The 25,181-nt window shown below is 40.4% G+C and overlaps 1 protein-coding gene across 1 annotated transcript; it reads right to left on the minus strand.

Annotated features, from left to right (window-relative positions):
- Window positions 1-756: 756 nt before the first annotated feature.
- LOC115112693 (inhibitory synaptic factor 2A-like) lies at window positions 757-23,941 on the minus strand. Its single transcript, XM_029639721.2, has 3 exons — window positions 22,761-23,941; window positions 17,213-17,284; window positions 757-3,223 (listed from the first exon to the last, which is right to left on the minus strand). The coding sequence occupies exons 1-3, from the start codon at window positions 23,939-23,941 to the stop codon at window positions 3,040-3,042; spliced, it is 1,437 nt and encodes a 478-aa protein (XP_029495581.1). The 3' UTR covers window positions 757-3,039.
- Between the last annotated feature and the right edge of the window lie 1,240 nt (window positions 23,942-25,181).

Here is a 25,181-nt window from a genome sequence, read left to right on the forward strand (position 1 = left end):
GATATAGGACTAATTTTACTGTGGATATGGATACTTTTGTACCTCTTTTGTCCAGCATCTTCATAAGGTCCTTTGCTGTTGTTCTGTGACTGATTTGCACTTTTCGCACCAAAGTACGTTCATCTCTAGGAGACACAACTCATCTCCTTCCTGAGCGGTATAATGGCTGTGTGGTCCCATGGTGTTTATACTTGCGCACAATTGTTTGTACAGATGAATGTATTACCTTCAGGCGTTTGGAAATTGCTCCAAAGGATGAACCAGACTTGTGGTCTGCAATTTATTTTCTGAGGTCTTGGCTGATTTGTTTTGATTTTCCCATGATGTCAAGCAAAGAGCCACTGAGTTTGAAGGTAGGCCTTGAAATACATCCACAGGTACACCTCCAATTTACTCAAATTATGTCAATTAGCCAATCTGTTCAAAGGCACAGTCAACTTGGTGTATGTAAACTTCTGACCCACTGGAATTGTGATACCCTAAATTATAAGTGAAATAATCTGTCTGTAAAATTACTTGTGTCATGCACAAAGTAGATGTCCTAACCGACTTGCCAAAACTATAGTTTGTTAACAAGAAATATGTGGAGTGGTTGAAGAACTAGTTTTAATGACTCCAACCTAAGTGTATGTAAACTTCCCACTTCAACTGTATGTTCCGTCAACTTTGTGTTGCGTCATATTGTCACTGCCTTGCAATTCACATAGTATACTTTAGAATAATGTCAGCACACCTCTTACAATTATATTGGTTTTATTGAAAATGCATTTGTTTTAAGGTAAAAACAGTACAAAATGCATAATATTGCAAATCAATGAATTGCACTTCCTTAAGGTATAGCTATGTGTCTGTCCTTCAATATGCTACAGATGTAGGATCTTCATTTGATCACTGTTTTGTTGCGGAGAACTTTCCTGCACAGCAAGAAATGTATACTTGTGTATTTGATGTTTAAAATGGCTTCTAAAGTTTGTAAGTTCCACTTTAAAATGTCATACTTGATTTGCCCTAATGAAAAATCTATCAACCCCTACAAAAAAATGTAATTCATTATAATCCACATTCACATTGCCTATTTCTGCAGGTGTATTTTCTTTCAGTAGCAAACTGGCTCAAATTAAGTTCCTCCATCTGTACAGTAATATTGAAGGACCTGGTAACCCAGTCAAGAAGATCAAATGTGTGATTGAATCACTTGCTGTCAGTGTGACATTTTTTCTGTGAGATTTAAATTATTATCTATAAATATTAGGTGCAATAAGTGGATGGTTTAAGTTGCTACATCAAATGAATCCATCTGATCCAAAGTCACTATTCGTCAAAGGCCTAGAAATATAAAGATTGAATACCCTACATGCTTATGTATACTGTAAATAGCCCTTCTTTATTGTTGTAAGTTCAGTGCATGGATTGCTACTTCTGGGTCGTGAGTTGATTCCACCCCTAATGTAATCATATAGGAGATAGTAAGCAAAGGTGTTTGGTGCTGATCAACGTTAATCAAAATTATTGGTGAGTTGCAGAATTATGGCATTACGTGAAGGGCCATATGGTCTGTGATGATGATCAGTTGAGCCAAGTGAGTTAGAATTAAGCAATAAGGCCATTATACCACGGCTAAGGGCTGTTCTTTACACACAACACAAAGCGGAGTGCCTGGATGCAGCCCTTAGCCGTGGTACATTGGCCATAAACCACGAAGCCCCGAGGTGCCTTATTGCTATTATAAACTGGTTACCAACCTAATAAGAGCAGTAAAAATAAATGCTTTGTCATAACCGTGGTATACGGTCTGATATACCACGGCTGTCAGCCAATCAGCATTCAGGGCTCGAACCACCCAGTTTATAATGTGAAATGCATATTCCAGAGAGAATATTGATGCATTTCGTCCTGTCCTTACAGTACATTTCCTTTCTGTGGGTTAGAGTAAGTTAGTGAGATGTTAACCTGTGTGTAAGTGAAAGGCAATGACAGCTTTGTGTGTGGGAATTGATAAAGAAGTGTCAAAACCATGCTTACTTTTTCAACTGAAATTCAATCATATTTTCATAAAATAGTCTGCTGCATGTTGAATAACACAGTAATAAGAAACTTTAATATGTTATATAATATAATCAACAAACTTTAATATGTTAAAATAAGTCTATTTTTTTTTCTTTATGCAAGAGTCAAATCTTGGATTCAACCCCTATTTCTGCACATTGATGGATTAGAACAGCTATTAGAACAGAACTATAACCTTGACTATATCCTGTTTCTAAAAAACAAAGCAGTCTAGGATCCCATATATCGCAATCTTCCTTTACATACTCCTGAAGTGCATGTCTGTGTGCAGAGAAAGAGAAAGAGAGAGAGCGAGACAGACAGACAGAAAAAGGGAAAGAGAGAAAGGGGAAGAAAGGGGAGAGAGAGTAACTGGGCTCTCTCAAGACTGGAGAGAAGAGGCAAGAAGGGTTCATGTAGAGTCGGTTCACTAATATAGTGTAATGTACTGTATATAACTTCTTCTTCCATGATGTTCTCAGTCTCCAAATGTTTGTGCTTTTCCAACAGGCTGATGTACGATTAAAGTATATTTTTAGAGAAACAGGCCTTCCACATGGTGATTCCTCTTCTGGTCAGGCAGAGACCAAAAAGGTGTGCCATTGGAAATCATTTTTAAAAAGTGAGAGAAACATTTGCCCGGTAAATAAATAATATCCATCTTCATATTGTGGGCTACATTTCATGATGACAAAAATATATCCAGTCCCACCATGTAGTTCTGCTAACCTTTAGCCAGGGTATAAGTTGACCTTCTCCGGTTTTGAACCAAAAACTGAAGGCTTGGCAGAGCTAAGATTGTTTTAAAAAAAAATCCCCCATTGATTTCTAGTGCAGTTCCAACTTAGAATCCTGATTTAGATGATTTACTGTTATCAGATTATCCGTTGCCTGGAGCAGAACATCTACTGTTGTGATAGATCCCTTTGAGGGAAGATAGATGTGTAAAAACAGATCCAAAAGTCCATTCCAAAAGCCAAGGTCTTCTCTAAGTTAAAGGAACCAGAGTTTCCAGCGACCATGCTTTTTGGACTCTGTCTTGGACTTGCGTTTGGGGGTTGAAGTGAACACCTCGTGGGGGTAAGGCAGAGCAGGGTATTGAGAGTTGTCCAAGGGACACAGTCTCTTAATCAGGGGCTGTAACTTGTCCTCCTGCTGCTTGAAGTCCAGCTCCACACTGCAACACAAACAACACAATAACATTGAGTTAACACAATAATATATAATAAAACACAATCTTAAATTATAGCATACAATGGTGTTCTGGACAATTCTATGCTTCCAATTTTGTGGCAACGGTTTGGCAGCAGATCCTTTCCTGTTTCAGCATGACAATGGCCCTGTGCACAAAGCAAAATCCACACACAAATGGTTTGTTGAGATTGGTGGGGAAGAACTTGATTGGCCTGCACAGAACCCTGACCAACCCAATATCAGTGCCCGACCTCACTAATGCTCTTGTGGCTGAACGGAAGCAAGTCCCCGCCAGCAATGTTCCAACATCTAATGGAAAGCCTTCCCAGAAGAGTGTAGGCTCTTATAGCATTAAAGGGGGGACCAACTCTATATTAATACCCATTATTTTGGAATGAGATGTTCGACGAGCAGGTGTCCACATACTCCCCATTTAAGGTGCCACAAATGTTCTGTGATATTTTCCTTCTCTTAGAGACGGAAAACACTAGAATTTGAAGCTACTGTGGAAAGACGGTTCAATCCTATTTCAGTTTAGCTTTTAGAGTACCAGGATTTAAGAGATTTAATAACATTCAAACCAGTCTTAATTGTGGGTATCACAAATTGAACATGAATGAAGGAGCTCAAATATGAACCATGACTCTAAACAATCTGGTACATTGGATTTTGATCCCATAAAAGTGATTTTAAGTTAATAATATGATTCAGGAGTACTGCCAATTCGCCGGCATTCAATTTGTCCGTTGATAATCCAGGGTAGTCGCTAGCCATAGACTCCAGATGGATTGTTTGGGAAGCGCACAGTACAGTCTGATAATTCTCATAGCACCACAAATAATTTCCTCTAACACTGAAATGTACTGGATGTGACATCAGACTAATGTATATAAAAAGTATGAACATCTGTATGTTTCAGTGCATAGTGAAGGGTATTCCCTAACATGATACAGTATGTCCATCTAGTAGTCGGGATGTGAGTCGTTTCTGATGTCTGATTTCCTCATCCTCTGCTGTAATCCCTGGCTGCCATCATCCGATTCCATTCGGGCACTGAGACTAAATCTCTCACTGCTGGGAGAACCACAGAGCTTTATCCCAACCAAATTAAATCATTCACAACCCGAGCAGGCCCAGACGTACTACATCTATAGCTATTGATTAAGTTAATCTATTTCTTCACGTATTACCATTGGCATGTGTAATAAATATGGAAAATACTATTTTGGAATGAGTAAAGTAGGATTCATACTGTCATACCTGACTGCCAATTTAATACATGTTGACAAAAAATATTTCCCCCGGAGTCATTATATTTTCCAGGCCTCTGCAATTTAATCAAAAACATCCATTCTCTGAAGATTGCAATGTGTGGTTGTACAGTACTAGAAGCAACAGTAGAAATAGTAGCAGTAGCAGAAAGTGTAATTTTCCAACAGGCAAGTAACATTAACCTTATCACACAATGTTGTCTAAGACTGATCTTATTTATAGTTGATAAATTGTTTTATTGAAAGTGTAGAACAATTTGAAGCGGCATATTTTTGCCAGTCAAACAGATGGAAGTTAAAGAGGAGTCAAACCTTCTGAAATGACATGAAACCCTCCAAGGTCAAACATAAGTATACACAGTGTAGGCAGACAGATGGATGTACAATGCCCTATTCAGCCCTTTTCCCAATCACCGGCATGACAGGCAGTCCAATTAGTTTTCTGAAGGAGATGCTCTGCTCAAAAATGACAGAATTAATCTTAGGAAGTGTCCATACCCTTAAGATAAGTGTCAGTTATTCAACTCTATGACAACCTTCAGAGAAAATGATACATGGTGCCAGACAGGCATTTGGCGGTGCAGGAGATTGAATCAATCAATAAAGGTCTGATTACAGGAATATACATGTGACTATAAATACAATCTTGAATATATACAGCTAGTTAATACTTGAACTTTTCCCCCAAAACAGGATTGTTAAATGATGAGCACTTCAATGATGTAGTATGTGCCAGCACATACTGTACCTCTGTTTTGGGTTGTTGAGATTTTACATCGGTCACTTGCTTCTTACTTCCATCAAGATTGAATTGCCACAACTTTGAAATGAGTTGCACGCTTTGTATATGTACAGAAGACGTCCTCTTATTACCCAGTATTTCTAGAGCCATTCTGAAAGCTCAGCATTTCAGGGCTCTTGTTGATGCCAAGCTTTCGCTAGAAAACAGCACAAAGCACAACAGCGCAGCACACTATGGAATGGTCTTGGCACTTATTAAGCAATGAATCACTTGGCAGAGAGCTGCAATTACTGTATGCTGTGGACAATTGGCTCATCAGGGAGCCCGAGGCACACTGTACTGTGCGGGTGGCCCCGGGGAGCAGGTGACTGAGTAAACAAAGACCACGGATCTCAGATCATCTCATTCTCAACAGATTGGGACAGCTAGAGATGGGGTATAGCATTTTCAATCATTCACAAGCAGATTAATCATCTGTCTAGCTACGGTCTGTGAATAGCTGTGTGTGTGATCACTGGTGCCTGATTGTTTAGCTGTGATCCCGGTGGAGTGAACATTGTTTAATGATTGTTCTTCCTTGGAGGGTGGTGATGGCAGATGTTGTTTCCTACATGCTCTCACTGTCTTCCTTCTCTGGTTGGTTTATAATTCTATAATGTTGATGGTGTGGTATCACATTACTTTACTATTACTGTAGGTTTTATTCTGATAATCTGCTAAATGAAGATGTAAATGTTCTCAATATTTTCTCCCCTTCCCATATCACCTCCAGAATACAGTATATTATACAATGCTCCTTATTTCTCTTTCCTTCTGGGCTACCGACATGAATGGTGCAGGCACCCCCCCCCCAAGAAATAAAAAATAAAAATATCCAACTAATATACTTCAATTGCCTACGTTTATTTATTTATATCACCAGAGTACAAATGACTCACTTGGAACCACTGAACATATATATCTTTGACTGACAAGGTGCCATTTTGATAGTACCTTCTTTGTTAAAATGTCAGCTAAGGTCCAGCTCTATTTAATGGTTGACTGCCTTACAGTAACACAGTCATGTGCACACAGAATGACGGACACATACTTTATTGAACACATCGATACTACAAGCCCTCTCAACACCAATGAAACTACTGCATCTTTGCTAAAAGCAGGGGGCATACACGCTAACCCAGTTAGCTACTTGCTCTTAAGAGTAATTATAGAACATCTTCATTAAACCCAACTCATACAACCAGGAACTGTATTAGCACTGGTTTGTGAAGTCGTTATTAGCCTCAAATTAGCCTTATAAAAAATCTCTGCAAACAAGATTCAACCCTCACCTTCTTTTTGAATTCTGATTCTTGTACCTATGTTATGCATTATGAACTAGAACTAGTAACCCAATCCGTGTGGGTGTGCATCAGAAATCAGGCTTTTCATCTGTGCTCACCTGGTATGGAATATGGGCAAAGACCCTAGACTGTTTACTGTTGATGTTACTGCAGAGCCATACTAAGTAGTCTAAGGAATCTATTCAATTCGTATCGAAGAATTTCAGTGTTACAGCATGATTGAAATTTAAAATCAATGTTGCCGAATTGGTGGTGACTGCATTCATGGTAAACACAGCATATGTCGGCTCAATCAGAAATTACCTTTACATTTCTATTGCGCAATCAGTAACACTTCAGCGATACAGACTGAATAGAGCCCTAAGCTCCAGAAGGACATTAGCATGGCTGGGAACTGTATGGAGCAGAGGTTAGACACTCTGGGCCATAATCTTTACATCCACTGTTTTCTCAGGTTTTTTTTGCATTTGTTTCCCCAGCCTGCTTTTCAATGGGATGTGATGTGACTACAGCAGTGAGGCCTTTATGCTCTCTCTCTCATCTCCCTCCCTCTCCATCCCCCCTGTCTCTCTCTCTGCTCTGTTCGTATCAGTAGCATGCACTGGATGCTGCAGTATACAAGAGGGAGGGGCTGGGAGTGTCGGGCGGGAGTTGAATTCTGGGTAGGGCTTGTAGATTGACTACCTCAGCTCAAATGGGCACCTGCAGGAGCCCAAGCCATGGATTGATTAGCCATATTGGAACTGACTTGCTGTTCGGAATTAGAGGCCACATCTCTGCTGCTGCTAATCATGGCAATGAGCAGTTACTGTCCAAGTTTGAGGAATAATTGGCCGTTTGGTTCAGACTTTTTTTTTAGTTTGGCTCTTATTAATTCTGCTCACTGTATCCAGGCCAGCTCATTAAGTGGAAGCAAAGAATGGTTTGCCCAGCAAGGTGATTATTGCTGGCTGCCCTATCAGCACTATGAGTCACCACCACAGGCCCTGGCAGGAATAGGCCTGTCATAACAAAGAATTGTCTACTCAAACCTCTACTGTTTGTCCATTTTAGGTTGGATATCTATTTTTATTCACACAGCTGAAAGCCACAGTCCTAACGTAACAGTTCAAGAAATCAACAAAAATCTCAGAAAATAAAGAATAGTAAAAAACGAATGGCTAAACAAAGTATACACTGTAACATATGAAGTAGATAACATTATTGATCTAAGAAAATGGTAAACACTCATAGAAAGAATCATCATTCGCCTTGTAGACTTTAAAAATATATATTGGGGGATTGGGTGTGACACTCAATCCAGTGTGTAAATCAGCAAGATGGAGTAAGGGGATACTGCAGAGAAAAAAACGAACTAGACCATTTGCAAAGTTTTTTGATATATTTACTGCCCATTGCGCTGGCAGAGACAGATAGCACTTGATAGATGGTCGTCTTGCTTTCATTTCCCAAGTCCTATTCAAGGACAGTAAAAAAAAAATGCAGAGGCACACAATTTAGGAGCTGAAAAACCTATTGAACACAGATGGAATGATAATCATTTCCTTTGTATATATTCCACAGGCCTTTTTCTAATAACAAAATGAATCATTTGCATAGACTTTTCATGGAACGGCTGTGTTTAGGTTACATCCTGGCACTTCCAGTGGAAAATGTATTTTCCTTTTTAAGGATTGAGAGCTATCTATGGATAATCTCAAATTTTGAGAATAATTATCATGCATTCTAGACCTGGGTCAGCGTAAAGCTGTTGTCTCTCTGTGATCAGTGCATTGATAAAGATAAAAATATTTTTGCCTCTATCAAAGCAGTTTTCCTTCTCTGCCCTTTATCCTTCCTGGCTCCTTCTCTGCCCTTTATCCTTCCTGGCTCCTTTTCTGCCCTTTATCCTTCCTGGCTCCTTCTCTGCCCTTTATCCTTCCTGGCTCCTTTTCTGCCCTTTATCCTTCCTGGCTCCTTCTCTGCCCTTTATCCTTCCTGGCTCCTTCTCTGCCCTTTATCCTTCCTGGCTCCTTCTCTGCCCTTTATCCTTCCTGGCTCCTTCTCTGCCCTTTATCCTTCCTGGCTCCTTTTCTGCCCTTTATCCTTCCTGGCTCCTTCTCTGCCCTTTATCCTTCCTGGCTCCTTCTCTGCCCTTTATCCTTCCTGGCTCCTTCTCTGCCCTTTATCCTTCCTGGCTCCTTCTCTGCCCTTTATCCTTCCTGGCTCCTTCTCTGCCCTTTATCCTTCCTGGCTCCTTCTCTGCCCTTTATCCTTCCTGGCTCCTTTTCTGCCCTTTATCCTTCCTGGCTCCTTCTCTGCCCTTTATCCTTCCTGGCGCCTTCTCTGCCCTTTATCCTTCCTGGCTCCTTCTCTGCCCTTTATCCTTCCTGGCTCCTTTTCTGCCCTTTATCCTTCCTGGCTCCTTCTCTGCCCTTTATCCTTCCTTGCTGTACATTGTTTAGTTAGTCCTTGTTTGTTTGATTTATGTATATCTGTCCCAATAGTGTTTATGGTGTGATGTACTGTAAGTAATCTGCATTGTTGGTAAACAGTATATTATTTGCTTCCTTCTATGTGACCTTGTGAATTAAATCAAACACCACTTCAGGATTTCACTTACAATCAACCTCTACTGAAGCAAAGCTATTCATAATTCATGTAACATCTTTACATATCTCCAACCAAGGTTCATGAATAAAGGAGCAAAGTGTGTAGATATGGTTATCCCCTCTTATATTCCCAGAATTACAAGTGTTTTTCAACACATCGTTTGTTCTTTTAGTTAGTACATATACTCCACATACCCAAATGACATGAGGCTGCCTACATACATACAGTATTACCCACGTAAAAGCCTACATCCTGTATCTGTTCTGTTTCTTCCTGTTATGACATGCATTCTTGTATTAGTGTGGAAACTGTGTTTATTTTAAGTAATCCCATAATGATATCACACCAAATGCATAGCATCACAAATAAGCAGGAGCATTCTTGTTGAATCATTGTGAGACATCAATGGCTGTAATCACTTTGTTAGCATACAACAGCTCATACATTAACTAATTAGATTATGTAGTTTGTAAATCAGGAAGACTACACGAAGCAATGCATAGCAGCATTTATGGTAGGAATTGAATCATTTCAAATCCTCTTTCGTGCCATACTAGTCTTCAGTTAGATACTGTACTAGCAAATGTGATTTGTCACATTAGTTATCTCAGATTATAGATCATCGCTTAAGAAATTATTATTACTATTTTTTAAAATCTTTATTTAACTAGGCAAGTCAGTTAAGAACAAAATCTTATTTTCAATGACGGCCTAGGAACAGTGGGTTAACTGCCTGTTCAGGGGCAGAACAACAGATTCGTACCTTGTCAGCTCGGGGGTTTGAACTTGCAACCTTCCGCTTACTAGTCCAACGCTCTAACCACTAAGGGAACATATTGCTCATGAGGGAACATATTGCTCATGAGACTAAGGTACAAGAAAAAGCACATCATTACATGAATCATTCCTGCATGTCAATTTCCTTACTCTGACACCATGGCTGTTACATGAAGCATTATTTACGCACACAACAAGAGAACAGGGCTGAACAAAATGAGAGGCTTTGTCTGGATGAGAACATTCATTGATTAGGTACTGATTACGTTAACTCAGGTTAAAATGGAGATTAACTTCTAGTTTAGTTTATTAGGATCCCCATGAGCTACTGCACATGCAGCAGCTACTCTTCCTGGGGTCCACATACAGTGCATTCGGAAAGTTTTCAGAAGCCTTGACTTTTTCCACATTTTGTTACATTACAGCCTTATTCTAAAATGTATTAAATGCATTTTTTACCCTCACCAATCTGCACAGAATAGCTCATAATGACAGCGCAAAACCAGATTTTTAGACATTTTTGCTAATTTATAAAAAAATAAACATATTCCTTATTTACATAAGTATTCAGACCCTTTGCTATAAGACTCCAAATTAAATTTAGGTGCATCCTGTGTCCATTGATCATCCTTGAGATGTTTCTACAACTTGATTGGAGTCCACATGTGGTAAATTCAATTGATTGGACATGGAAAGGAAAGGCACACATTTGGAAAGGCACACACCTGTCTATATACGGTCCCACAGTTGACAGTGCATGTCAGAGCAAAAACCAAGCCATGAGGTCGAAGGAATTGTCCGCAGAGCTCCAAGACAGGATTGTGCCGAGGCACAGATCTAGTACCAAAACAATTCTGCAGCATTGAAGGTCCCCAAGAACACAGTGGCCTCCATCATTCTTAAATGGAAGAAGTTTGGAACCGCCAAGATTCTTTGTGGAGCTGGCCGCCCACCCAAACTGAGCAATCGAGGGAGAAGGGTCTTGATTAGGGAGGTGACCATGAACCCGATGGTCACTCTGAAAGAGCTCCAGTTCCTCTGTGGAGATGGGAGAACCTTCCAGAAGGACAACCCTCTCTGCAGCACTCCACCAATCACACCTTTTCAGTAGATCGGCCAGACGTAAGCCTCACCTCAGTAAAAGGCACACGACAGCCCGCTTGGAGTTGTCCAAAAGGCACCTAAATGACTTAAACAAGATTCTCTGGTCTGATGAAACCAAGATTAAACTATTTGGCCTGAATTCCAAGTATCACGTCTAGAGTAAGCATGGCACCATCCCTACAGTGAAGCATGGTGGTGGTAGCATCGTGCTGTGGGGATGTTTTTTAGTGTCAGGCACTGGGAGACTAGTCGGGATCGAGGGAAAGATCGACAGAGCAAAGTACAGATAGATCCTTGATGAAAACCTGCTCCAGAGCGCTCGGGACCCCACACCAGCGATGATCAGTCATGAAGGCCTACAAATTCCAGGTGACCGTTTAGTCACAGTAATTAGGCTTCTCCAAGGTCTGATGCTGATGCTGGTCATTAGTAGCCTACCAAACTTGCTAAATGCCTGGTCCTCAGCACTCAATTGTCACTCGAATCATTCTGACATCAATACAAATGTAATCAAAAATCTAATCAAACACTTCCTGAGAGCCCATGACCTCATGTTGAGCAACATTTCTATAGGCTATGCAATTGTGCGAGAAAACAGAGTGATGGCATCTTCTAAACAGAGAAGGATCCCATCAGCTTTCTATAGGCTTACAATATTTACTTCTCAACTTTCCTAATATTAAGCAAATTGCTTATATTTACAACAGGAGTATAGCCTACCTGGCTGGCATGAAAATGAACCACGGGAAAAGCATCCTCCATTCGCAGTTTAAGTGCGTTGATGCCCCTGTTTCGATACAGGTGCATGATAATGGTCCATTCTATTTCAAAACAAATTTCACACATATTATTTAGTATATACTACGATTCAAAAGTTTGGGGACACTTAGAAATGTCCTTGTTTTTGAAAGAAAAGCAATTTTTTTGTCCATTAAAATAACATCAAATTGATCAGAAATACAGTGCAGACATTGTTCATGTTGTAAATGACTATTGCTGCTGGAAACACCAGATTCTTTAAATGGAATATCTACATAGGCGTACAGAGGCCCATTATCAGCAACCATCACTCCTGTGTTCCAATGGCCTTTTAAAATTGTAAACTTGGATTAGCTAATTGATCATTAGAAAGCCCTTTTTCAATTATGTTAGCACAGCTGAAAACTATTGTCCTGATTAAATAAGCAATAAATATGGAGCATCAGATTCTTATTTGAGTATCTGGAGCATGTAGGTTCGATTACAGGCTCAAAATGTCCAGAAACAAAAAACTTTCTTCTGAAACTCATCAGTCTATTGCTGTTCTGAGAAATGAAGGCTGTTCCATGCAAGAAAATGCCAAGAAACTGAAGATCTCGTACAACGCTGTGTCCCACTCCCTTTACAGAACAGGGCAAACTGGCACTAACCAGAATAGAAAGAAACATGGGAGGCAAAACTGAGCAAGAGGACAAGTACATTAGTGTCTAGTTTGAGAAATACAAGTCCTCAACTGGCAGCTTCATTAAATAGTACCCGCAAAATACCAGTCTCATCATCAACAGTGAAGAGGCAACTCTGGGTTGCTGGCCTTCTAGGCAGAGTTCCTCTGTCCAGCGTCTGTGTTCTTTTGCCCATCTTAATCTTTTATTTTTATTGGCCAGTCTGAAATATGGCTTTTTCTTTGCAACTCTGCCTAGAAGGCCTGCATCCTGGAGTCACCTCTTCATTGTTGCTGTTGAGACTGGTGTTTTCTGGGTACTATTTAATGAAGCTGTGTAGAGTGTGCAGTCAGTAGCATACATTGTCATCATTGTCATCACTTGTAAGACAAGTGGCAAATCATTTGTATAACAAAAAAGAGAAGTGTAACGGCCCAAGGCAACTGCCCTGAGGGATACTGTACTCTATACTGTACATATCTGATGTTAGAGAATTTTCCATTGAAGAATACTCTCTGAGTTCTAACGGATAAGTAACCTTCCAACCATGTGATGACAGGTGATGTAAAATCATAAAAAGTTTGTTTTTTCAGTAACAAATTATGGTCAATAACATCTAAGGCTGCACTGAAAGGTTGCACTGAAATCTAACAATACACATCCAAAAAACATCTTATTTTAAATTTTTTAGTCATTTGAGTCAGTGCAGTACAAGTTGAGTGAGCTTCACTACATACATGCTGAAAGTCACTAGTGAACGTGTTCTTTGAAAAACAGAATTGTATTTGTTCTCCATCAGTTTACTGAAAACATGCAGAAAACTGACTGGTGGGCTGTTAGAGCCCAGGAAAAGGGGCTTTACTATTTTTAGGCAGTGGAATTACTTTAGCTTCCTTCCAAGCCTGTGGACACACACACTCCTTTTGTTTAAAGACATGGCAAATAGTGGTGGCTATAAGGTCTGCTACCATTCTCAGTAGTTTCCCATCTAGGTTGTCAATACCTGGTAGCTGATCATTAATGATGTTTAACAATCGTTTTCCACCCCTTCCGCACAAAATTCAAAACAGCAATCATTCTCTTTAAGGATTACCCCCTTTTTTCAATTTTCGCCTAAAATGACCCAAATCTAGCTCAGGCCCTGAAGCAAGGATATGGATATTCTTGGTACCTTTTGAAAGGAAACACTTTGACGTTATGGAAATGGGAAAGGAATGTAGTAGAATATAACACAATAGATCTGGTAAAGGATAATACAAAGAAAAAAAACATTGTTTTGTATTTCTTTTGTACCATCATCTTTGAAATGCAAGAGAAAGGCCATAATGTATTATTCCAGCCAAGTACAATTTCGATTTTGCGTATGTGCAATGTTTTAGACTGATACAATGAACCTTTGCATTTCTGTTTAAAATTGTTGTATCAAGACTGCCCAAATGTGCCTAATTAGTTTATTAAAAACTTTTCATGTTCAAAATTGTGCACTCTCCTCAAACAATAGCATGTGTTCATTCACTGTAATAGCTACTGTAAATTGGACAGTGCAGAAGGATTGACAAAAAATAAGCTTTCTGCCAATATCAGATATGTCTATGTCCTGGGAAATGTTCTTGTTACTTACAACATCATGCTAATCGCATTAGCCTACGTTAGCTCAACCGTCCCGTGGAAGGGACACTTGATCCCGAAGAAGTGTGAAATGTCACAATAATAGTAGAGATAATAATTTATTTCAGCTTTTATTTCTTTCATAACATTCCCAGTGGGTCAAAGGTTTACTTACACTCAATTAGTATTTAGTAGCATTGCCTTTAAATTGTTTAACTTGGGTCAAACGTTTCAGGAAGCCTTCCACAAGCTTCCCACAATAAGTTGGGTGAATTTTGGCCCATGCCTCCTGACAGAGCTGGTAGCTGGTGTAACTGAGTCAGGTTTGTAGGCCTCCTTGCTTGCACACAACTTTTCAGTTCTCCCCACAAATGTTCTATAGGACTGAGGTCAGGGCTTTGTGATGGCCATTCCAATACCTTGACTTTGTTGTCCTAAAGCCATTTTGCCACAACTTTGTAAGTATGCTTGGGGTCATTGTCCATTTGGAAGATCCATTTTCACCAAGCTTTAACTTCCTGACTGTCTTGAGATATTGCTTCAATATATCCACATAATTTTCCTACCTCATGATGCCATCTATTTTGTGAAGTGCACCAGTCCCTCCTGCAGCAAAGTGCCCCCACAACATGATGCTGCCACCCCCGTGCTTCACGGTTGGCATGGCGTTCTTCGGCTTACAAGCCTCCCCCTTTTTCCTCCAAACATAACGATGGTCATTATGGCCAAGCAGTTCTATTTTTGTTTCATCAGATCAGAGGACATTTCTCCAAAAAGTACGATCTCTGTCCCCATGTGGAGTCGCAAACCGCAGTCTGTATTTTTTATTGCAGTTTTGGAGCAGTGACTTCTTCCTTGCTGAGCGGCCTTTCAGGTTATGTCAATATAGGACTCGTTTTTACTGTGGATATAGATACTTTTGTACCTGTTTCTTCTAGAATCTTCACAAGGTACTTTGCGTTTGTTCTGGGATTGATTTGCACTTTTCACACCAAAGTATGTTCATCTCTAGGAGACAGAACGCGTCTCCTTCCTGAGCGGTATGACGGCTTTGTGGTCCCATGATGTGTTTCCTTGTGTACTAGTGTTTGTACAGATGAATGTGGTACATTCAGCAATTTGGAAATTGATCCCAAGGATGAACCAGACTTGGGGAGGTCTACAATTTATTTTCTGAGGTCTTAGCTGATTTCTTTAGATTTCCCCATGATGTTAAGCAAAGAGGCACTGAGATTGAAGGTAGGCCTTGAAATACATCCACAGGTGCACCTCCAATTGACTCAAATTATGTAAATTAGCCTATCAGAAGCTTCTAAAGCCATGACATCATTTTCTGGATTTTTCAAAGCTGTTTACAGGCACAGGTAACTTAGTGTATGTAAACTTCTGACCCACTGTTCTTGTGATACAGTGAATTATAATCTGTCTGTAAACAATTGTTGGAAAAACTACTTGTGTCATGCACAAAGTAGATGTCCTAACCGACTTGCCAAAACTATAGTTTGTTAACAAGAAATATGTGGAGTTGTTGAAAAACGAGTTTTAATGACTCCAACTTGAGTATATGTGAACTTCCGATTTCAACTGTAAGTGGATGTCACAGATCCATTACTATTGATATACATTCAAGTTGGTTGAGTGATAACTTGGGTCATGTTCCAGTCATTAGTCACGGTAAGAAGCTTCCTCTTGAGAGGACAACTAGATGATAACCAGTCAATGTTCAGGTCACTCTGTTAGCATTAGAGACCTTATCTAACATCTAATATCAACTCTAGTAATTGGGGACTAGACTAGAGTCTATACCTGGTCAAATTATTTAGAAGTTCCCTTAGCCAAAGTTTTTTTTTAAATGCATGCTGTTTTTTCATGGATATAGTGTATGTACTTAAGCATGAGTCGTTTACTAAGATGACGGTAATGAGTGCAAACAATTGACATGAAAGTATTTGTTGAAATTGGTTCACTTTTTACATTTAGATCTCTGCTATAGCAGTCTCTGTTACGGTGTTTATTTGCGACATCACAAACCCTGCTATCTTGTGTTTTCCCCTGTGAGTCTTTCCCAGCCTGTAAGGCTGGAACAAGCCGTACAGCTGAAGAAGCAGCTTGCTGAATGGAAGGTGCTTGCTGGCACACTAGGGTACAAAAACAACTAACATCTTGATGGTGACAAACTTTGAAGGCTCAGTACCATGATTCAGATGGTATGCTTCCGTATATTCTGTAATATTGTATATTGTTTAAAAATTGGAGTCGATCTCTGAGATGGATGTTTTTATTCTTGTCTCTGAAGGCAAAGTGAAGGAATTAGACTCTTGGGAAAAATGGAGTCACAGTGTGAACACATTTGCAAACAGCCTGAGGATCATTTAGATCTCTCAGACGAGTGGAGAAGTCAGAACATCTATAGTTTTCTTTCTTTATTTTATTATCTTCAACCATGACAATGTTATATGGGCAGAACCTGCATCTAGAAATTAAACTCAATTTGCTGCTTCTAATTCGGTGTATGTGTTAATTCCTTTCTACATTCACTACATTCCTCTATTTAAATGCTCACCAGATTCTGAAATAAGAGTTGAGGATGTCTATACATAATTGTAATAGGATATCAATAGTTTATTTTCAGAATTGATCTGACCCAGATAGGAGTGTTCTCTTCTCCTTCAGTGAACTTATCATTGATCTCAGTCACACCATTTCCTGGTATCTATTTCCACCTCAGATTCACGTGGATGGTGCTCAATAAATTGATCTCCCTCTGACAGAAGTATTCTATCAATTGTCATTATTGTTTCACAATCGAGCTACGCCCATTAATACTTCATGTAATACCATTAACACCATGCAGTGATAATAATGATATCCTCTGAGTTCAGTAAACTATTCTATTCTACTCATTACCAGAAAACACATTCTACTTAATTGACTCTTAGCACTTGGTTTGCCACATTACAGTATATCACCTCACACATACAGTACATATAAGCATCTCTCATGCCATGTTGTTCCATTGCAGGTGTAAGTGACCTTTCAAGCTGTAAACAAGCTGTAAACAAGCTGTAAACAAGCTGTAAACAAGCTGTAAACAAGCTGCAAACAAGTACTCACCTATAAATGATGCAGGCACTGTTTCGACACGTGTCACAGTTGGCTGTGTCCTGTCCCGTTCGGTAGGAAAGCCTGGGGAGAGGTGAAAGAATGGATGATGCATTTATTTCATTTTCATTTATCTACTTTCCAAACTGACATGGATTTGTGTTAATAACGCTAGTCTTTTGTGAGATTGGGTTGGCCAGGTAATAGACATACTCACTAGATGTAATATGCTCATCTCTATCCTTATGACACAGTGTACAAGTGGTTTTCATAATATTGTTTTCACCAGACTTTCTAACAGAACTACTGCATTATTAACCATGTTTATGAATAATAAAGAAAAATCTATATATGTGATCTCTCTGTGCTCCATCCAACTGAATGTATTCAGAAAATAATTAGATTTAGGGAGGCAAAAGACAATCAACATGACAAATGCTGTCTGTCTTCTTTATGGCATTCCAAAGAGCCCTTAAAGCCCAGTCTCCGCCCTGTATTGTCTTGTCATTACTTAGATTGCTATGCTTCCTCCATCTTCGGCACAATTGTATGTACATTCTGCTCCTGAGGCATACTTACAGTAATCAGACATAAGTGTGAACTGAGCATGCATGGATATTTGATGGCATCTATATAAATCTCTCTAGTAGTCTCATAGTGTCAACAGTCCCGTCCTTCATGTCACATACGTTGGGATGTCACATACGTTGGTGGCAGTGTTGGGATTTCTCATTCATGATGTGTAGGGAACAGTGGAGGCTGGTGGGAGGAGCTATAGGAGGACAGGCTCATTGTAATGGCTTGAATGGAATGAAAGGAAAGGAGTCAAGCATGTGGTTTCCATATGTTTGATGTGTTAGATACCGTTCCATTTATTACATTCCAACCATTACAATGAGCCTATCCTCCTATAGCTCCTCCCACCAGCCTCCACTGGTAGGGAGGGGTCATCTGGAAAGCAGAAGGGTCAACTGGGTCCACCAGGACATGTAATTGCTTATTGTCACTGGGGGATGATGGATGAGAACTAGAGGGGTTGAACTCTGCTGCTCACCATGTCATAAGGATGACCTTATCTGTCTTGGATGGATCAAAATTGCAGATGGGAATGCAAGGTCACCAAGTTCATCTGTCCATGTCACCTTAGAGGTTGCTCTTGAATGTGGAGTTGAACGCCTGAATACACAATAACTCTTTGAGTCACACAAAAAGAAGGGAGGTTTTTTGTTGAGATATTTGAGTGTTACCATCATAATCAAGGTCATCACATTTCTAGCACAGCATCGTCTACTGTAAATCTAAACTACAATTGTATTCACTGAACTGTATTTTCAGTTAATCTAGCAATGTACCAATGTTGTGTTAGGCCGGATGACTTTATGTGAGGACACTGTGTCGGAAAGTAATTCTCTAAGCTCTGACACTATAAGTCATCTCTAAGCTGTGCCACTGTTTGCTGGCACAGGCTCACTCCGGTGTTATTTGCTCGTCCTCACTGTGCAAATAAGAAATCCTCACTGTCCCTATAGCGCTGACTTCCACCTCACTGTGTGCTCTAAAAGCAGAGCTTTCACCTGAGAAATCCATCCACATACTGTAATGCCTTTATCCCAGTGAGAATAAGACTGGCTTTCAGACACTATTCTGTTCCACCGGAAATCTGTGACCATCACTTTGAAGACAGACAGCTTTAGAATGGCTTGGCAGGGAGCTGAGATACTGGGGCCTTGTGGTGACGAGCAGGCTCTAATAATAGTGGTCAAACATACTAAAGGGCCATATGAGCCCATACTTCAGAGGAGATGAAAGCCAGTGCTTTATGATGCGTTGATAATTGGTCCTTTTAAACTAGGCTTCAAGGAGCGACATCAGGGGTACCGTGTTCTCTGGTGGCTGTGGCGAAGGCTTAATGCAATTTGCTTTGTGCCACTCTGGATTGTAGTGATGGAGCAGAGCAGACAGCCTTCTGCATTCTGTCTAATGATGAAGAGGTTTGGCCTTTTGGAATTGGCACATAAACTTTATGCACTTGTTAGTACCTCTGTACAACTGAGCAAATATACTTAATGATATCTACAGTTCAATCAGAGACCACTTACTTCCTTGCTATTGGAATGAGATGACACAGATAGCCTTGATGTATGTATTCACAAGCTCAATTTAGCTTACACATACCACAGCAGTTTGAAGGGCTGCAGGACTACCAAGAACATCAAATCTCAGTGATGACTGAACCACACACACACAATGTATGTACTCACTTGAGTATGTCAGTTATGTCAATTCCATATGTGACTGGTTACAGGATCCTATGATTATTGCATTTTTTTGACAAACTGTTCTCTACAGTTTATAAAACCAGGGTCCAATGTTTACTTTTTTCTCAGTTGGCCAAAAATCTACTGGCCCAGACAGAATTTGGACTTTTTGGGACATCAAATCAAATTGTATTGGTTACATAAAAATATTCAGCAAATGCTATTGCGGGTGTAGAGTAATTCTTGTCATAGTGTAGTTTTAAAACGCATTGGAGCCCATTACTCAATTTTTTTTAATTGCATTGTTTAATTAATTGTATTAATTCATTCATTTTTATTTCTAACATACACTAGTGTCTGTAATTTAGAGATTTTCTTTACATAAGAAAATAGGATGCTGGCCCTTTAAGTCAAAACAGATATCAACATGGCTACAGTAGCCTAGCCAAGACAAATGCTAGGTGTCTTTTTGTATCTTTCTTTTAGCACACTATCAACAGTAGCCAGCATATTGCTAGTACAGTATGTTCACTATTGAAAGTTTACTTTAAAAAAAAACTCAAATAAATAAGCTCTTCGTGTAGATTGATGGCTTCTTTTTGCTCTGGACAGCTTGCGTCAACTCACGTACAGCTCGAGCCCTCGAGAAGTTGTGACTCGCGGGAACATGGTGGTGCTTGAATGAGTGTCCAATCATATACCTCAAAAACCAATAGCATAACTTTTCTGTGTGTAGTCTTTAATGGTTTTCAATGGTAGACTGCAACAGATGTTGAACTGGAATGCGAAAATGCTCTGAAAAGTTACTGGCACAACGAGATCCATTTGCCAACATGTTTTTACTGGCCCCGTTAATGTCTGAACCTGAATAGTGCAAAATGGTTTGGCATACACTGCAATTGGAGAAAGTAATGGGAAAGTAATGCAGCTTTTAAAGTTGATAAACTTGGATACCCACTTTGAGAAAAAGCCCTTTTAAGTTTTGCTGCAATTATCACAATGGCTAGAGAGCTCTTCCTTGTCTACGGCCATTCAGCATTGTTCACACTCTCTTAGCGCCACCCATCTCTTCAACAATTGACATGCAAACACACGAGTCAGCATGGAATTGTACAACAGAAAGTAATCTCTCACAACTGAGCTTTGTCTATAGCACCAGCTAAAATCAGGGCAGCAATGTTGTTGAGAGATGTAGCAACAATTTTTCCATAGCTACAGTTGAAGTCAGAAGTTTACATACACTTAGGTTGGAGTCATTATTAAAACTCGTTTTTCAACCACTTCACAAATTTCTTGTGAACAAACTATAGTTTTTGCAAGTCGGTTGGGACATCTACTTTGTGCATGACACAAGTAGTTTTTCCAACAATTGTTTACAGACAGATTATTTCACTTACAATTCACTGTATCACAATTCCAGTGGGCCAGAAGTTTACATACACTAAGATGACTGTGCCTTTAAACAGCTTGGGAAATTCCAGAAAATTATGCAATGGCTTTAGACGCTTCTGATAGGTTAATTGACTCCATTTTAGTCAATTGAAGGTGTACCTGTGGATGTATTTCAAGGCCTACCTTCAAACGCAGTGCCTCTTTGCTTGACATCATGGGAAAATCTAAAGAAATCAGCCAAGACCTCAGAAAAAAAGTGTAGACCAACACAAGTCTGGATCCTGTTTGAGAGCAATTTCCAAATGCCTGAAGGTACCACGTTCATCTGTACAAACAATAGTACACAAGTATAAACACCATGGGACCACACAGCCATCATACCGCTCAGGAAGGAGACGTGTTCTGTCTCCTAGAGATGAACGTACTTTGGTGCGAAAAGTACAAATCAATCCCAAAACAACAACAAAAGACCTTGTGAAGATTATGGAGGAAATAGGTACAAAAGTATCTATATGCACAGTAAAACGAGTCCTATATCGACATAACCTGAAAGGCCGCTCAGCAAGGAAGATGCCACTGCTCCAAAACCGGCATTAAAATGCCAGACTACGGTTTGCAACTGCACATGGGGACAAAGATCATATGTTTTTGGTTAAATGTCCTCTGGTCTGATGAAATAAAAATAGAACTGTTTGGCCATAATGACCATCGTTATTTTTGGAGGGAAAAACAGGGAGGCTTGCAAGTCGAAGAACACCATCCCCACCGTCAATCACGGGGATGGCAGCATCATGTGGTGGGGGTGCTTTGCTGCAGGAGGGACTGGCGCACTTCACAAAATAGAAGGCATCATGAGGTAGGAAAATTATGTGGATATATTAAAGCAACATCTCAAGACATCAGTCAGGAAGTTAAAGCTTGGTCACAAATGAGTTTTCCAAGTGGACAAATACCCCAAGCATACTTACAAAGTTGTGGCAAAATGGCTTAAGGACAACAAAGGCAAGGTATTGGAGTGGCCATTAGAAAGCCCTGACTTCAATCCTATAGAAATTGTGGGCAGAACTGAAAAAGCATGTGCGAGCAGGGAGGCCTACAAACCTGACTCAGTTACATCAGTCCTGTCAGAAGGAATGGGCCAAAATTCACCCAAGTTATTGTTGGAAGCAAGTGGAAGGCTACCCGAAACGTTTGCCCCAAGATAAACAATTTAATTAAAGGAAATGCTACCAAATACTAATTGAGGGTATGTAAACGTCTGACCCACTGGGAATTTGATGAAAGAAATGAAAGCTGAAATAAATCATTCTCTCTACTATTATTCTGACATTTCACATTCTTAAAAATAAAGTGGTGATCCCAACTGACCTAAGAAAGGGATTTTTTACTCGGATTAAATATCAGGAATTGTGAAAAACTGAGTTTAAATGTATTTGGCTAAGGTGTATATAAACTTCCGACTTCAACTGTATATCTTTCCAAAAATCTGTGATAGCCAAGATTATCTATAAACTGACCATGTAAGCCCCCATTCTGTTATAGACAGACGCCTATGACATGACAGACCAATCAGGACTCATCTCTTGGCATCTTCAGTCCCTCCATTATCTCAGCCAATCATGGCTGACCAGGAAGGATCCTGTCTTTCTCCCTATATAGCTCAGTGCTTTCTCCTTGGCTAAACTAGGCTCGTAATTTAAATGTTTTATCCATATTTACAGATCACATACTAGTTTGTAATCAAGGCACATGAAAGTTAATATGTTCAAGAAGGCAATTCCGCAAAATACATCTTTAAAAATCTATATATTTTATTTTCAAACCACCCTCCTATGAAGTAAGAACTAGAGTCAAACTCCCACCTTGAGGAATTTGGGCACATTTGATGCATGGTGGATGGTTCAACTCACCCTTCTCTTTGAGCCTCGCCCTTCTCCAGCTCTTGGATGACCCCCAGTAAAACCTTGATGGTCTCCTGACTGGAGCTGATGAGGTTTTCCATGGCCTGGAGCTTTCCCTTAATATCCCCATTCCCAGGTAAGGGCACTATCTGCTGACAGGCACCCTGCCGTCCTGGAGGGCAAGCCTGATCCTCCAGGCCCGACTGTGTTTTCCTTGGGGCTGGTAAAGTCCCTGATTGGTACTGATGTGCCTTTACCTTGACCACAGAGCAGCCAGCACTGTGGGGGTGGGGCAGTGTCTGAGACTGTTGTCCATTGGGCTGCATGGCCTTCTTGCGTTTGTGGTGCACCGACGGACTCCCTAGGCCTAGACTTTCCACTTGCGTCAGGGAGTTCCAGGCAACAGGACTTGTGACCTTTAATCTTGTGTCCTGTAAGAGTTCCTCGCAGTTTGCTAACTGGCGTTTGGCGGAAGGGTTGGCACCCGTCGTGTCCACTTTGGATAACACTTTGTGTTTGGTCCTCACGCCAGAAGCCTGGTTCTCCGGCTCTCCCATGGGAGTTGGGTCATTTGCAAAGCACTCTGTGTCCTTTGTGAGGAGAGAGGGGTCCGGGCATGCACGCCCGTCTACGCAGTTGGCACCGGATAACAGATCCTCTGTGCCACTGCTGTCGTCCCTGTGGTGGAGCAGTGCCTGCGTCTGCCGCACATGCTTCCCTGCACCCTGAGATGACGAGCACTCCTCTAAACTCACTGCCTCGTCCTGACCTTTCAAGTCACTCAAAAACCCATTGTTTTGACCCTTGTAGTCCTCCACCAAGGCCGTGTGTTTGATGGTGTGTCCTTTCTTTCGCTCGAAGGGGAAAGTCTGGTAGTGTTTCGTAAGGTCTGGTGACGTCTGAACACCCGTGCTCTTAGTCACATTGGGGATGGAGCGCCGCGCAGGCATCGCCATGTACTTCCTGTATGCCACTTTACAGGAAATGGACCTTGCTCCTCGCCCCCCTGCCCGCTGCTCGTTCTGGGCGTCACAGATATCCTTGAAGCGGACTTGTAAGGCTTTGTTCCTCTTCTTCACCTGCTGTTTGCCGTCAGGACCGTATTGTGCCTCCAAGCTATGTGACGGGCCTGTCTCTGAATCTGACTCTGAGTTGGAGAGCACGACCCTGCTGCTCTCCTTGCTCACCATGGTTTCTGGGAGAAGGGAGAGAAATATACAGTGTATGTCATAATATGCTGGAGTTTAATCACAGTACATTTACTTTAGGCAGCAGATTGTTTTTATTTTCTTTGTTCTGTTACTGAGCAACTAACATCTAGACTGTCAGGGCCCGTTTGCATAAAACATCTTAAGTGTTTTCCTTAAGGGTCCACCTTAAGGAATAATTGTCCCTTATCTAAGATAATTGTTTAAGGGTGTTAAATAGATCCCCTCAACTATTCCCTTAGGTAAGAGCATACTTAAGGGGTTTTACTGTAGTTTGAAAGCATGTACGGCTGAAAGAGTAGATAGCTAACTAGCCAGCTAGCTTTGTAGCCATGGTTTGTGCACCTTCCATCGTTTAGGTAAGTAGCTAGCTGGTTAATGTTTTCCTTTTGTAACCAGGGAAGACGAAAGCGACATTCAACTCCACAAATGACGTTTACATTGAAATCGATACTGAATGAAGCAGTTAAGGTACATCATGTGGATCCTTAACTTTGCCACTCAATTTAAGGGGGGGATTCACCTTCAAATGTTTTGTGCAACTGACTTAAAGTTAATTAAACTTTAAGGGAAAAGATAACTTTAAATGTTTTATGCAACCGGGCCCAGAGATGAATTTATACATTACATTACATTTAAGTCATTTAGCAGACGCTCTTATCCAGAGCGACTTACAAATTGGTGCGTTCACCTTATGACATCCAGTGGAATCACGATTTATGTCACAGATGAGACACACAGACACAGACTTATTTTATGTTATTATTGTTATGCCAAATAAAGATTTCTATAGATATTCCACATTCAGAGCTGTCGTATTTAAGGGCCTGTAGTGCATTGAATAATGTTTGACTTTGTGTCATTGGAATAGTGTACGAGATTTATAATAGATTTGATTACCAACGGACTAACATGGAAAGCAGTTTTAGGGAATGAAATTGTGTTAAAAGGAAATATCAGAGCTGAGCTAGTTCATCATCTTTATACGATGAGACACTATGTGATAAATAAACCTGAACGCATCATTTGTTACTACACAAATGTAGGCCCTTCATGGCATAGTCACTTCTCTGAAAGCAATCACCTTCAATCATTTTCAGACATAGTCAATCCATCAGTATGCTTGGTGACATACTGTTTTTTCATCTCAAACTCCTTATAAGTCCAAAGTCCAAAGCACTACTCCACACAATTGCTTATAATGAAACAGACTGTAATGAGG

The sequence above is a fragment of the Oncorhynchus nerka genome, linkage group LG28, assembly GCF_034236695.1.
Source record: "Oncorhynchus nerka isolate Pitt River linkage group LG28, Oner_Uvic_2.0, whole genome shotgun sequence".
Taxonomy (NCBI): Eukaryota; Metazoa; Chordata; class Actinopteri; order Salmoniformes; family Salmonidae; genus Oncorhynchus; species Oncorhynchus nerka.